Source organism: Otolemur garnettii, unplaced genomic scaffold, assembly GCF_000181295.1.
Source record: "Otolemur garnettii isolate 467f Iridium unplaced genomic scaffold, OtoGar3 scaffold00091, whole genome shotgun sequence".
Lineage (NCBI taxonomy): Eukaryota > Metazoa > Chordata > Mammalia > Primates > Galagidae > Otolemur > Otolemur garnettii.
The window spans coordinates 5,916,699-5,932,312 of NW_003852486.1; the positions used below are offsets into that span (position 1 = coordinate 5,916,699).

Genomic DNA, 15,614 nt, shown 5'->3' on the forward strand with positions numbered 1-15,614 from the left:
ACAGGCGCCTGCCACAACACCTGGCTATTTTTTGGTTGCAGCCATCATTGTTGTTTGGCAGGCCCAGGCTGGATTTGAACCCACCAACTCAGGTGTATGTGGCTGGCACTTTAGCTGTTTGAGCCACAGGTGCTGAGCCTCTTTTTCTTTTCTTTTTGAGACAGAGTCTCATTCTGTTGCCAAGGCAGAGTGCCAGGCACTATCTTAGCTCACAGCAACCTCAGTCTCTTGGAATCAAGCAATCCATTTGTCTCAGACTTCCAGAGCAGCTAAGACTACAGCTGCCTGCCACAGTGCCTGACTATTTTTAGAGACAGAGTCTCTCTCTTGCTCAGACTGGTCTTGAACTTCTGAGCTCAGGCAATCCACCTGCCTCAGCCTCCCAAAGTGTTGAAATTACAGGCGTGAGCCACTGCACTTTTGTTGTTTTATCAGTCTCTTCATCATATTTACGACTTAGGTCTCTGTTCTTCTTCCTCAGATTTATTGTTGGATTGGAAACCTACTCTAGAGCTCTTAGATTCAGTTTCAATAATTCTTGGCCAGAAGAACTTTGATGAAGATGACTTTGTGCCTCCTAACACATCCCACAGGAGACAGCTCATGTCTTTTATCCTACCTTAGACTAAGATGATCCCTGTCAACCTTCCTGTTGCTGAATTTACCAGTTTCTTTTTCTTTGAGACAGAGTCTCACTATGTCACCCTCAGTAGAGTAGCATAGTGGGACACATCATAGTAACCTCAAACTTAGCTAGGCGCCTGTGGCTCAAGTGGCTAAGGCGCCAGCCATGTACACCTAAGGTGGCGGGTTTGAATCCAGCCTGGGCCCGCCAAACAACAACGATGGCTGCAACCAAAAAATATAGCTGGGCGTTGTGGAGGGCACCTGTGGTCCCAGTTACTCAGGAGGCTGAGGCAGGAGACTCGCTTGAGCCCAGGAGTTGGAGGTTGCTGTGAGCTGACTCTACCCAGGGGGACAGCTTGAGGCTCCTGTCTCAAAAAAAAAAAAAAAAAATAACCTCAAACTTCTGGCCTCAAGCAATTCTCTGCCTCAACCTCCCAAGTACCTGGGACTACAGCTGCCTGCCACAATGCCTGGTTATTTTAGAGATGGGGTCCCCCTCTGGCTCAGGCTGGTCTCAAGCCAGTGAGCTCAGGCAATCTACTGGCCTTGGTCTCCCAGAGTGCTAGGATTACAGGCGTGAGCCACTGCACCTGGCCAGAATTTACCAGTTCTTAAAGACCTTTCTTCAATCAGATGTTTCATGAGAGTTTGCAAAGAAAGATGTTTTCTTTTCTTTTCTTTTTTTTTGAGACAGAACCTCAAATTGTCACCTGGTAGAGTGCTGTGAAATCACAGCTCACAGCAACCTCAAACTCCTGGGCTCAAGGGATTCTTTTGCCTCAGCCTCCCAAGTAGCTGGGACTACAGGTGCCTGCCACAATACCTGGCTATTTTTTGGTTATAGTTGTCATTATAGTTTGGCAGGCCTGGGCTAGATTCGAAACTGCCAGCTCCGGTGTATGTGGCTGGTGCCTTAGCTGCTTGAGCTACAGGCACCGAGTCACAAAGATGTTTCTTTAAAGGACTCATTTATTTTCACAAGAGAGGGCATGCATTATATGTTACCCAAAAATACAGTCTCAAAGAAGGCACACATTTATTATCTCACTGAGCATATCAGCAGTTGTCCCTTTGGGTGGAAGGATGATGATATTTAGCTTGCAGGGTTTTACTAAAGATTAGTGTTGGGGGAGGGAGAGTGCCTTCCACAGAGCCAAATGCAAAGGAGGAGATGAGGGGCATCACTTTCCTTATTTCAAGTGTCAATCCATCAGTACATCCATACATCCACCCACTAACCCACTCATCCATCTACTTACTTCCTCACCCTTCCATTCCTATACCCATACATCTTCCCATCCATCCTCACACCTATCCGTTCATCTTTCCCCTTACCTATCTATCCATACCACCTGTCCACCCATTTATTCATTTACCCACCAAATCTGTCCATTCACCTATTTACCTTTCTATCCATTAACTTACCCACCCATCTGCATAGGTAGAGATTCATTTATCATAATCAAGAATAAGTAAGCACAGCCAGTATTTAGCCAGTACTTAGAAGTGCACACTCTATACTGGCACCCAGCTTTCCACACATCCTGAAGACAGGATTTTTTTTTTTTTTTTTTTGAGAGAGTCTCATTATGTCACCATCAGTAGAATGCCATGGCATCACAGCTCATGGCAACCTCAAACTCTTGGGCTTAAGCAATTCTTTTGCCTTAGTCTCCCAAGTAGCTGGGACTACAGGTGCCTGCCACACCACCCAGCTATTTGTTGTTGTTGCAGTTGCCATTGTTGTTTTAGCAGGCCTGGGCTGGGCTCGAACCCACCAGCCCCAGCATATGTGGCTGGTCCTATAACCATTGAGCTACTGGCACTGAGCCTGAAGACAGGATTTGAACTCAGGCCTGCTCTTCTCATGGGAGCAGTTCTAGTTGGGCTGAAGACAGAGATGAGCTTGACACTGTCTTGTGTTTCAGGGGTCCACACAGTCAGGTGATCAAAGTAGGTTCTCACAGAAACTTGGAAGTATAACCTGAAACCCCCTCCTCTCCTCCTTCCAAGGTGCCACCTGTGTCCTGGTCCCCAAGTTCTCTGCCTCCAGCTTCTGGGATGATTGTAGGCAGCATGGCGTGACAGTGATCCTGTATGTGGGCGAGGTCCTGCGGTATTTGTGTAACACTCCCCAGGTGAGGGTATAAGATTAGGGCTCTATGGTAAAGACCCCAGGGATGGGCTGGATATAGTGGCTCACACCTGTAATTCTAGCACTCTGGGAGGCTGAGGCAGGTGGATTACTTGAGCTCAGGAGTTTGAGACCAGTCTTAGCAAGAGTGAGACACCATCTCTACTAAAAATAGAAAAACTAGGATGGTGCCTGTGGCTCAAAGGAGTAAGGTGCCAGCCCCATATGTCAGAGGTGGCAGGTTTAAACCCAACCTCCGCCAAAATGCAAAAAGAAAAAAGAAAAACTAGCTGGGCATTGTGATAGATGCCTGTAGTCCTAGCTACTTGGGAGCCTGAGGCAGGAGGAGCCTTTGAGTCCAAGAGTTTGAGGTTGCTGTGAGCTATGACACCTTGGCACCCTACACAGGGCAACTAAAGTGAGTGAGACTCTGTCTCAAAACAAAACAAAAAGGGCGGCACTTGTGGCTCAAAGGAGTAGGGCGCCGGCCCCATATGCCAGAGGTGGCGGGTTCAAACCCAGCCCTAGCCAAAAACTGCAAAAACAAAACAAAACAAAACAACCAAAAATAAAACAGTTATGAAAACTGGGCTGGGCGAGGTGGCTCATGCCTGTAATCCCAGCACTCTGGGAGTCCAAGGAGGGTAGATTGCCTAAGCTAGAGCAAGACCCTGTCTCTAAAAAATATATAGTTGGGTGTTGTGGTCGGCGCCTGTAATCCCAGCTATGTCAGAGGCTGAGACAAGAGAATCTCTTGAGCCCAAGAGTCTGAGGCTGCTGTGAGCTGTGACAGCATAGCACTCTACTGGGGTGACAAAGTGAGACTATCTCAAGAGAAAAAAAAAAAAAGATTCAAGTACTGGACTCAAGCAAGGTCCCTCAGGTAATACACCCTAGACCAGAGCCTCAGAGAATGAATTCTATACACGTTTTCTGATAGTGGCTCCTTTGATGTCAGCTGTGCTACCTGGAGCAGGTGATTTTAACTCTCTCAGCTGGGGTCGGATTTGAACCCACCACTCTCGGTATATGGGGCCGGTGCCCTACGCACTGAGCTACAGGCACCGCCCAGGATTTTTTTTTTTTTTTTGAGACAGAGTCTTAAGCTGTCACCCTAGGTAGAGTGCTGTGACATCACAGCTCACAGCAACCTTCAACTCTTGGGCTTAAGTGATTCTCTTGCCTCAGGCTCCCAGTAGCTGGGACTACAGGCGCCCGCCACAATGCCTGGCTATTTTTTGGTTGCAGTTGTCGTCGTTTAGCAGGCCTGGGCTGGGTTCGATCCCGCCACCCTTGGTGTATGTGGCCGGCGCCCTGCTGGCTGAGCTACCAGCACCACCTTAAATAGGGATATTAATAGCCCCTACCTCAAGGGGGCATTATGAGAATTGAATAAATTAAATATATACAAAGTGCCTATACAGGGTAAACACACTAGATGAGAGCTAGCCTCATCCTTACACAGTCTCCAGGTAACTATCTCCAGGAAAGGTCCCCAGGTAGCTCTCCAGATAAAGCATCCAGTTAACACCTCAGAGAAATGTTGCAAGTAACTACCCTCAGGTAAGGACTTCAAGTAATTCCTCAAGATGAGTCCTTAAGTGACTCTCCAGGTAAAACCCCCTCAGTAACCCTTCTAGGTAAGACATCCAAGTAACTCCCTCTTCCTATTACAGTTCAAGGTAACTACCCCTAGGGTAAGAACCTGGGTATCCCCTCCACGTAAGACCCTAGATGAGACTCCCAGTTACTTCTAGGTAACCTTCCCAAGCAAGACTCACAAGTAATCCTCCAGGTGAAGAGGATTCTCTTCCAATAACTATTCTCTTGTAAGAACTCCAGGTAGAGGCTCAGTGCTTGTGGCTCAAATGGCTAAGGCGCCAGCCACATACACCTAAGGTGGCGGATTCGAATTCAGCCCAGGCCCACCAAACAACAATGATGGCTGCAACCAAAAAATAGCCAGGCATTGTGGGGGGTGCCTGTGGTCCCAGCTATTTGGGAGGTAGAGGCAGGAGATTCGCTTGAGCCCAGAAGTTGGAGGTTGCTGTGAGCTGTGATGCCACAGCACTCTACCCAGGGGGACGGCTTGAGGCTCTGTCTCAAAAAAAAAAAAAAAAACCCCAGGTAGATCCCCTAGGTCAGTGGTTCTCAAAGTTCCTAGTGCCGCAACCCTTTAACACAGTTCCTGTGGGTCGAGACCGCTGCTCTAGGTAGAGGTGCCTAAGGTAATGACCCAAGATAGCCCCCTGTCCAGGTAAAGGTTCCAGGGTATACCCTGAGAGCACCACCTTCTCTCCCTCTGGGGACATCTCTATAGCAACCAGAGGACCGGAAACATACAGTCCGCCTGGCAATGGGCAATGGACTCCGGGCTGATGTGTGGAAGACATTCCAGCAGCGCTTTGGTCCCATTCGGATCTGGGAACTCTACGGTTCCACGGAGGGCAACTTAGGCTTCGTTAACTATCCCGGGCGCTGTGGGGCTCTGGGCAAGACAAGCTTCTTTCTTAGGGTAAGTGGGTTGGGGGTTGGTGTGAGAGTGACCCTAATTAAGATTGTGCCCACAGGACCTATGCTGTCACTCCCCACCCTCCACCCCAGGTGCTGTCCCCCTTTGAGCTGGTACAGTGTGACAGAGAGACTGAGGAGCCTGTGAGGGATAATAAGGGCTTCTGCGTCCCTGTGGGGCCAGGTATGAGGGTTTGGGGAACCTTTCCTGGGGTGGGTGGAGACCTTCAGTTTCCTCCTTGTCTGGAACTGACCAAAGCCTTGAGATTGATTCTCAGTAGAGATATATACATACAATCCTCATCTGAACCTTGAGTCCCTGGCCATTTGTTTTGGACCCTCTGCTTCAATCTCTCCTTCTGGTCTGTTGAATCTCTGGGGGTGTCCATCTGAGCTGTTCTCTCGAACTTTCTGTGAGGGTCACATCTTCCAGGCATCAGTCCTTTGTCCTGCACCTTCTCTTAGTGTCTTCTTTCCTGGGGCCTTGCAAGGTCCTGGTCATATGTCTTTTTACCCACCATTTATGTGTGTCCCTCTTCCATTCCTTGTTCTTTCTCCTTTTTCTTTATTGGCTCTCTTATGTTACTTTCTCTCTACTTGTCTCATTTTCTGTGTCCCCCTGCCCCAGTCTCTCAGGGTCCTTATATCTTTGGGTCAGCCTCTGGCAGGGTCCTGGGTGATAAAGAGAACTTTATCGTTGGATACCTCCAGCCGGGGGTTGGTGGGCTCCAGGGGTTCTAGTTTCTGGCTGATAACTCCACTTCCGCTCCTATTCCAGGAGAGACGGGGCTCCTTTTGACCCAGGTGTTAGGCCGCCACCCTTTCGTGGGCTACTGTGGCCCCCGGGAGCAGTCAGAACGGAAGTTGGTGCGGGACGTGCGGCGCACGGGTGACGTTTACTACAACTCCGGGGACACAATGGCCATGGATCGTGAAGGCTTCCTCTACTTCCGCGACCGCCTTGGGGACACCTTCCGGTCTGGGGCGGGATTTCTGGGGCGGGGCTTTGGGGCCGGTTCGGACCCTGGAGGGGGCGGGGCTTGGAGGGCAGGAGGCTGGGCCTCCTTGCCAGGGGCGTGGCGTGTTCGCAGCTGAGGCTCCAACCTTGCAGATGGAAGGGTGAGAATGTCTCCACGCGGGAGGTGGAGGGCGTATTGTCACAGGTGGACTTCCTGCAGGCGGTTAATGTCTACGGCGTGTCTGTGCCAGGTGCGGAGGGTTTGCTTCATTTTAAACCAACAACTTTGTGAGTGGAGGAATGTTCCAATTTGGGGGTGGGGAGAAAGTCTCAGTCGCTTTGGGGTTGAGTGAAGTCATAGCTTACAGCAACCTCAAACTCTTGGGCTCAAGCGATCCTCTGTCTCAGCCTCTCGAGTAGCTGGTATTACAGGAGCCTGCCACAACACCCGGCTAGTTTTTCTATTTTTAATAGAGATAGGTCTTGCTTTGCTCAGGCTGGGGGATGTTCCAGTTTTATAGGTGGAGAACTGCTAGGGTACAGGAAGATTTAGAGACTTGCCTGGTCATACAGCCACTGAGCAGAGCTGAGCGAGGCTAGAGGGTCAGTTAGGGGCCCCTTGAGATGGGTCAGCTGAGAGTGAACACTGTTTTTCCTAGGGTGTGAGGGTAAGGTGGGTATGGCTGCAGTGCAGCTGGTTCCCGGCCAGACTTTCGATGGGCAGAAGCTCTACCAGCACGTCCGTGCGTGGCTCCCTGCCTATGCTGCCCCTCATTTCATCCGTATCCAGGTGAGTCCAAGGTAGCAGGAGTAGGTGGGTGAGGAATCAGTGCTAGTGGTATGTCACATTAAGGAGGTCATGATCACTGCCCTGCAGGACACTCTGGAGATCACGAGCACGTTCAAATTTGTGAAGAATCGATTGGTGCATGAGGGCTTCAACGTGGGTTTTGTCATTGACCCCTTGTTTATACTGGACCACCGGGCCCAGACCTTCCTGCCTCTGACACCAGACATCTACCAGGCTGTTTGTGAGGGAACCTGGAGGCTCTGATCATCTGACCAGCCCACAGGGGCAGGGACCAATGCCGACTAGCCCCCTCCCCTGTCATCTTCACCCTTGGCCTGCCCGAGGTCATGAATCCCACCTGAATGTATCCCCAACCTCACTGGGCTGGAATTGACAGTGGGCTCTGTAGCAGTGCAAGAGTAAACTTGAATGTATACATGTAAGTCTGTGAGCCTGCATGGATGAAGGGAGAGTGGAGGATTGCAGGGCCAGTGCCTCCAGAGAACTTACTTTAGGGTCTCTCCTGACATCCCCTGTGGGATGACCCTGCTTGGATAAGGCCAAAGGGGTGGGGGGAGCCGGCCAGTCTTGCAGCCACAACTAGGAGGAGAAATAACCCTGACTCCATCTGTCAGGGTTATTTTGTGGCCAATAAAGGGGGCTCAGGTGGGCCAGCAAATGTGGGTCGTCCCCTGTGATCTGCGTTCTGAAGGATGTAGGGGAGAAGTGCTAAGAATGGGCGATCTGACAAGGGCTGGACTAAAGCTAAAGGTAAGCAGGAAGTAATTGGGAGAGGAGCGTCCCCTGCAGAGTGAACAGCAAGGGCAAAGGCCCTGGGCGAGTTGTATAGGCGGGGAAGCCTCTGGAAATTGGAGGCTACACATCTCAGGAGACTGACATACCACCCGGAGCATTGCTGAAAGGTAGATAGGCGAGAGCGGGCGCCTCAGGTCTGTTAAGTGCTGCCTGCTCAGGCTCAGGGCGCGGTGGGAGCTGTGAGCAGTTGCGAGCGGCTACCGAGGTTCCTGGGAAATGTAGTCGGTGACGGCTCAGAAACCGGAACCGTCGCTAGGGGCCTTGAGGAAGCTATGGGCGGAGCTGAGCGGCTACTGAGGCCGTTGGGAAGTGTAGTCCGTCCGGACCCAGAGACCGGAAACGTCGCTCTCGGCATTGTGGGAACTGTGGGCAGGCGCAAGCGGATGCCGGGGCGATTGGGAGGGTAGCTTAGCGACATCTCTGTGACCGGCTGTGATCCTCAAGACACTGTGGGAGTTGTAGGCTAGGCGGCGTGGGCAGGCGCAGTCCACCAGTGATTTTCAGGCTCCCAGCGGGAGCATGACAGTGACAACAGATAGCCCTCCACAGTAACACTTGGATTCGACTGTCCCCTGGTAGTACTGCCGGCCGCAACCCCACCGATCCCTTGACGGTGCGCCACAGTGCCTCGGCCTCCTCGTGCCTCGGCCTCCTCCTCTGGCCCTTGGGCCTCTGTGAGGTCGGAACCTGGCTTCTAAGGAGGAAGCGCAGGGGGCGTCCCATGAGGGCCTTCGGGCAGCTATGCCTTGCCAAGGTCTTCGGGAAGCGAGTGATGCTTCCGCGAACTCGGGTAGGAATTAAGCCTCTGCCCGTCCACCCAGCACCCTGGGGCGGAGTTAGTGCCGTTCTGAGCCTCTGGTCATTTTAGCTTGCGTTCTGCTGTTCGTCATCTGTGGCAGCTGTGCACTGTAATTATCGCACAAGAAGTGGTCATTATTGTCACTTGCTATTTCTCTGACCTTTCTGCATGTCCCCTGTAGAACTGAAGCCCTTTTCATACAACTGGACTTGGATGCAGGCCTACTATGATCCTCTACACATTGTAGGTCATTGCGTTCCTTTACATGCCTGTTTGCTCCAGGAGAGATCCTGGCTGGGAAGGGAGGTAGAGAGCTGGGTTCATATAGTAGCAGAGGCCCGGTGCTGTTTACTGCAAAAATTAAGTTTTCAAGTTGGTTGCATTCTTGTTTCCTTCAGGAGGGACCCCGAGCAAGAAGGGTGCTTGGAGCTATATAAACATAACAGCAGAGACCCAGGCTGGTCACTCTTGCTGCACCTTCAGCTTGCCTCCCTCTGGTGCACAATAGGTCTGATATCATTTGACCAGTATGCTGTGCTGGTTCCCCCACTATGGCACTTCCTTCCTGCCCTGAACATAGTAGGTCCTTGTTACATCAAGGCCCTTAACACCCTTTAGGACCAGAGACCAACCCAGAAAGGAGCTTGGAGTGTATGGAGAAAGCAGCAGAGACTGGTGCTTGCCACTCCCACTTTGGTACCATGCTCCTGCCATGTCTTATGACCATCCTTTGAGATCTGCCAGGCCCTGTTCTCCAGGCTTTCTTGGGCTCCTGTACCACATGACCCATTGCCTAGTGCCAGCCTGAGACCAGATATCTCTGTATCTCTTGCATGCATCATGCTGTGCCAGATTTTAAGTTTTGGTCATACTGCCATGAGGAATGCTGCATTACTGTAGTGCCCAGTTCAAGTGTCTCTGGACAGTGAGGCTGTATTAGTGCATTTCTTACTATCAAACAAAGCTAGCATCTGGAGTTAAGGCTGAGGAATTCCACTTGGTTAACAGATTACCAAATGCTTGATGTGCTAGAGATGTAGGGAAACTGGGGATGTGTGCTGGATTTGACCCTGGGTCTAGATATACTTGCTTCCTGTGGCTCCATTTCCTCCAATGGAAAATGGACTGATGATCACACCTCTCTTGAAGGATATTTGTGGGGATTAAATGCAAAAAGTACAGGGAAAGTTCCCCACCTGATGCCTTGCTGTTGGTGTAGTTGCTCTGGCCATCTATCAGAGCCTCAGTTTCTTCATCTATAGAGTATTGACTCCAACTTACAGTGTCATTGGAGGGGATTGTCATCAACAACAAATAGACATGTCTAGTAACCCTAAAGGCCTCCCCTGGGGCCAGGCTAGTGCTTGTCAATTCATAGCTCATCTTTCCCATGTCTCATAGGGTGAATTGTAGTGTTATTCCCACCATGGTTGAAGAAGCCCCAGGTGGGAGGGGCAGTGAGTTATTTAACCAAGCCTATTATTGGCAGGTGTTGTGACAGAGGGCATGGATATTACATTAAAAAAACTCACTGTAGGCTCGGTGCCTGTGGCTCAAGCGGCTAAGGCGCCAGCCACATACACCTAAGGCTGGCGGGTTCGAATCCCCAGCCCGGGCCCGCCAAACAACAATGATGGCTGCAACCAAAAAATGACCAGGCATTGTGGCGGGCGCCTGTAGTTCCAGCTACTTGGGAGGCTGAGGCAGGAGAGTCGCTTGAGCCCAGGAGTTGGAGGTTGCAGTGAGCTGAAATGCCACAGCACTCCACCCAGGGGGACAGCTTGAGGCTTTGTCTCAAAAAAAAAAAAAAAAACTCACTGTGTGGGCAGCGCCCTTGGCTCAAAAGAGTAGGGTGCCAGCCCTATATGCTGGAGGTGGTGGGTTCAAACCCAGCCCTGGCCAAAAGCTGCAAAAAAAAGGAAAAACCACAAAAAACAAAAACTCACTGTGTGGAAGGAATATGTTCTAGTATTCAGTAGTACAGTAGAGAAATTACAATTAACAATAGTTTATTGCATATGCAAAAATTGCTGGAAGAGAAGAATTGTAATGTTCCAGCACAAAGAAGATAAATATTTGAGGTAGGATCAACCAATTACATATTGTATACGTGTTATCCAAATATCACATGTAGGCCAGAGTGTAATCCTAGCACTCTGGGAGGCCGAGGCAAGTGGATAGCTTGAGCTCATGAGTTCAAGACCAGCCTAAGCAAAAGCAAGACCCCCCCCCATTTCTACCGAAATAGAAAAACTGAGAGAAGAGGATCACTTGAGCCCAAGAGTTGGAGATTACAGTGAGTTATGATGCCATGGCACTCTACCCAGGGCAACATCTTAAGACTCTGTCTCAAAAAAAAAATCACATGTATCCCTAAAATATGTACAACTATTATATATCAATATTTTCTTTTTGAGAAAGAGTCTCATTTTGTCACCCTCTATAGAGTGTTATGGCATCATAGCTCACAGCAACCTCAAATTCTCGGGCTCAAGTGATTCTTTTGCCTTAGCTTCCTTAGGGGATTCCCAAGTAGCTGGGACTACAGGTGCACGTCACGACGCCTAGCAATTTTTTAGAGACAGCGTTGTCTCAAACCCTGAGCTCAAGACGTCTGCCCGCCTCAGCCGCCTAGAAGGCTAGGATTACGAGAGCCAGCCACCTCACAGAGCTTATATATAAATTTTTTTTTTTTTTGAGACAGTCTCAAGTTGTCACCCTCGGTAGAGTGCCGTGGCATCACAGCTCACAGGAACCTCCAACTCCTGGGCTTAAGTGATTCTCTTGCCTCAGTCTCCCAAGTAGCTGGGACTACAGGCGCCCACCACAATGCCTGGCTATTTTTTGGTTGTAGTTGTCATTATTGTTTGACAAGCCCAGGCTGGATTCGAACCTGCCAGCTCCAGTGTATGTGGCTGGTGCCCTGGCCGCTGAGCTATAGGCGCCGAGCCCCTATATATCAATTTTTTAAAGAGAAAAGAAACAGAAAACTAGTAAAAAAAAAAAAAAAATTCTCACTGTGGAGATATTTAAGGTAATCACCACTTTATACAAATCTGTTCCCCCCTCAATCCTAGCCAACTTTTGCTATTATATTTGCAGGGATTAAAAAATAACACAGTAGGCCAGGCATGGTGGCTCACACCTGGAGACAGGCAGATTGCTTGAGCTCAGGAGTTCAAGACCAGCCTGAGCAAGAGTGAGACCCTGTCTCTAAAAAATAGCTGGGTGTTGTGGTGGGCGCCTATAGTCCCAGCTACTTGGGAGGCTGAGGCAAGAGAATCACTTGAGCCCACGAGTCTGAGGTTGCTGTGAGCTATGATGCCATGGCACTCTACTAGGGGCTGACAAAGTGAGACTCTATTTCAAAAAAAAAAAAATCCTTAATGCAATACCAAAAAGCAATACATTCAGCTGGAGTGATAATAAACAGAAAGAAGGAGGGGAGTGAATCCCGAGGGACCCCACCACAACAGATCTCCAGGGACTGGAGGCCAGGGGCAGAGTGAGAAGAGTGGGTGATAGGACAGAGAGGAAAGGTCTCTTGCTACAGTGAACTGGCTGAACAAAACTTTTTTTTTTTTTTTTTTGAGACAGTCTCAAGCTGTTGCCCTCGGTAGAGTACCATGGCATCACAGCTCACAGCAACCTCCAACTCTTGAGCTTAGGCGATTCTCTTGCCTCAGCCTCCCAAGTAGCTGGGACTACAAATGCCCACCACAATGCCCAGCTATTTTTCTGTTGCAGTTGTTATTGTTATTTAGCTGGCCTGGTCTGGGTTCGAACCCACCAGCCCCGGAGTATGTGGCCGGCGCCCTACCCACCGAGCTACAGACACTGCCCTGAACAAAACATTTTTATCGGAAACATTTGGTTAAACAGAAGAGGATCTTGGGACATTGGAAAACCCTAGTTTTTTTTTTTTTAGAGACAGAGTCTTACTTCATTGCCCTCGGTAGAGTGCTGTGGCATCACAGCTCATAGCAACCTCCAACTTCTGGGCTTAGGTGATTCTCTTGCCTCAGCCAAATAGCTGGGACTATAGGTACCTGCCACAATGCCCAGCTGTTTTTTTGTTGTTGTTGTTATTGCAGTTTGGCCAGGGCTGGGTTCAAACCCACCACCCTCAGTATATGGGATGGCGCCCTACCCACTGAGTCATAGGCACTACCCAGAAAGCCCTATTTTTTTTTCCAAAAATATCCTGGGCTTGGGCAGAAGGTTGACTTCCTGGGGTGAAATGAGCAGATGGAGTCCTACTCTTACCCCATTATTGTGAAGTATGGGATAAGCTGGTGGCAGGTGACACACACTAAAATTTCATACTCTTTATTTATTTATTTATTTTTATTTTATTTTTTTGAGGTAGAGACTCAAGCTGTCCCTCTGGGTAGAGTGCTGTGGCATCACAGCTCACAGCAACCTCTAACTCTTGGGCTTAGGTGATTCTCTTGCCTCAGCCCCCAAGTAGCTGGGACTACAAGGGCCCGCCACAATACCCGGCTATTTTTGGTTGTATTTGTCATTGTTTTGGCAGGCCCAGGCTGGATTCGAATCCCCCAGCTCCAGTGTAATGTGGTGGTGTCTTAGCCGCTTGAGCTACAGGCACTGAGCCAATATTTCATACTATTGATCTTTCTGTTTCACCTTGTTCCACACTGCTGTAATTAGCATAGTTTTATAATAAGTGTTGGGTGGTTTGGGGTTTTGTTTTTGTTGTTTTTTTTTTTTAAAGACAGAGTCTCACTATGTTGCCCTTGGTAGAGTGCTATGACGTCACAGCTCACAGCAACCTCAAACTTTTGGGCTCAAGTGATTCTCTTGCCTCAGCCTCCTAAGTAGCTGGGACTATAGGCACCCGCCATTATGCCCAGCTGTTTTTTTGTTGCAGTAGTTACTGTTTAGCAGGCCCGGTCTGAGTTCAAACCCACCTGCCTCCGTGTATGTGGCTGTTGCCTGTGGGATAATTTCCCACCTTACCTGCACGCTTTTAAAAAACTAGGAATATAGGGTGAGGCTCTCTCAATTCTCTTATAGAACCTTCCACCAACAGTTGCCCTCAACATAGAGCTACAGGTGCCCATTTTGGGTCTTTTTTTTTTAAGAGCCATGGTCTCTGTCATTCAGGCTGGAGTGCAGTGGCACGATGGAGCCTACCTCATTGGAACCGCACACTTCTGGACTCAAGCAATCTTCCTTCCTCTGCCTCTTAAAGTGCTAGGACTGCAGCTGTGCACCACTAGACCCAGTTAATTTTTATATTTGTTGTAGAGAGAAGGTGTCACTATATTGCTCAGGCTGGTCTCAAACTCCCTGCCTCAGGCTGTCATTCCACCTGGACCTCCCAAAGAAAGTGCTGGCCAAATAGTATATGTTTTTTTGGTCATCTTTCTATTTCTTTTTTTGTTTGTTTGTTTGAGACAGGGACTTGCTCTGTTTCCCAGTCTAGAATACTGTGGTATCATTATAGCTCACTGCAACCGCTAACTTATGGACTCCAGTTATCTTCCTGCCTCAGCCTCCCAGGTAGCTGGGACTACCAGGACATGATACCATACCTAGCTCATTTTTCTATTTTTTATACAGACAGGGTCTTGCTCAGGCTGGTCTTGAAATCCTGGCCTCCAGTGATCTCCTGCCTCAAACTTTTAAAGTGCTAGGATTATAGGCGTGAGCCACTGCTCCCAGCCTAGAAAGAAATATTTAATAGGGACTTAACAAACAGAAGCCATGTCTTAGGTGGCAATATGAGAAGAGATGGTGGATCCCTGCACCATTATTCCTCAGACACAAGGCTTATATACTATAGGGAAGAAATGAGCAGGACAATTAGAATTGGACCCTCAGGGAAACTGGAGAATTCTGTGTGAATCTGCCTAAGGGCATGATTTATGGGCAGGATCATTTCTATCCATCTAAGACCAGGATTTAAGGTAACAGTGGATAACATAGAGGCATTCCTGGAACAAGGGTTGATTAGACATCAGTGTGGCAGAATGGCACCCTAGACTGAGTTGTCTTCACACATGAAACTTAGGGGACCCTGTAGAGACCCCCAACAACTAGCATAGTATGAGAAGATAGGTGGCACCTGTAGCTCAGTGGGTAGGGCGCTGGCCACATGCACCAGGGCTGGTGGGTTCTAACCCATTCTGGGCCTGCTAAAACCAACAAAAAAATAGCTGGGTGTTGTGGTGGGTGCCCGTCCCAGCTGCTTGGAAGGCTGAGGCAAGAGAATTGCTTAAGCCCAAAGGTGTGAGGTTGCTCTGAGCTATGATGCCCTACCGAGGGCAACAAAGTGAGACTCTCTTGTAATAGAAAAAACAAACAAACAAAAAACATCCATAGAATTAGAAACTAATAAAACAAAATATTTGAAAAAAAAAAAGGGCGGTGCCTGTGGTTCAAGGAGTAGGGTGCTGGCCCCATATGCCAGGGGTAGTGGGTTCAAACCTGGCCCTGGCCAAAATGCAAAAAAAAAAATTTTTTTTTGGAAAAAAAGAGAGAGAGAGAGAGAGAAGACAGTTTCTCCCAGGTTCACCAGTCTCAGCCCTGAGAATGGAAGGGGTGAGTGGGCACCACTGTGCATGAGTAGTCTGGTCCAGTTTCTAATGTGAAGAGGTAGATTCTGGCATCCACCCTGGAGATTGACAGAGCCACTGAGCTGTCTGGGGCAAATGTAACAGGCAAACTATCTAATAAAAGCAACTAGTGACCAAGGGTACGAAGATGTGACAAGCGAGTGGCACATACCCTTTTTTGTTCATGGAAGAGGTGGCATATATGAGCAGTTGTTGAAGGAGCAGCATCCATAGAAACAACACTTAAATCACGTTCTTGTTACAGAATTGAGAAGAACAGAAAAAAAATGAGAGTCCAGAGTATTTGAGGTTGTGGGGAACTTCTGGGTAGAAGGCAGACTAGCCCCATGTTTCTGAAGACACTTTGACATGTCCATTAAGAATTTAAAAATCGGCTC

The 15,614-nt window shown here is 49.0% G+C and overlaps 1 protein-coding gene across 2 annotated transcripts in view; it reads left to right on the forward strand.

Annotated features, from left to right (window-relative positions):
* The window catches only part of SLC27A5 (solute carrier family 27 member 5), a 13,283-nt gene extending 5,820 nt beyond the window's left edge, over nt 1-7,463 (forward strand). For both annotated transcript variants that reach the window (XM_023516416.1, XM_003795338.3), the window contains exons 4-10: nt 2,641-2,765; nt 5,082-5,276; nt 5,366-5,456; nt 6,051-6,249; nt 6,384-6,481; nt 6,890-7,020; nt 7,108-7,463. In XM_023516416.1, coding sequence (XP_023372184.1) covers nt 2,641-2,765; nt 5,082-5,276; nt 5,366-5,456; nt 6,051-6,249; nt 6,384-6,481; nt 6,890-7,020; nt 7,108-7,284 — 1,016 coding nt within the window. In that variant the 3' untranslated portion in view covers nt 7,285-7,463. The remainder of the gene's footprint in view (nt 1-2,640; nt 2,766-5,081; nt 5,277-5,365; nt 5,457-6,050; nt 6,250-6,383; nt 6,482-6,889; nt 7,021-7,107) is intronic.
* Nucleotides 7,464-15,614: the final 8,151 nt, after the last annotated feature.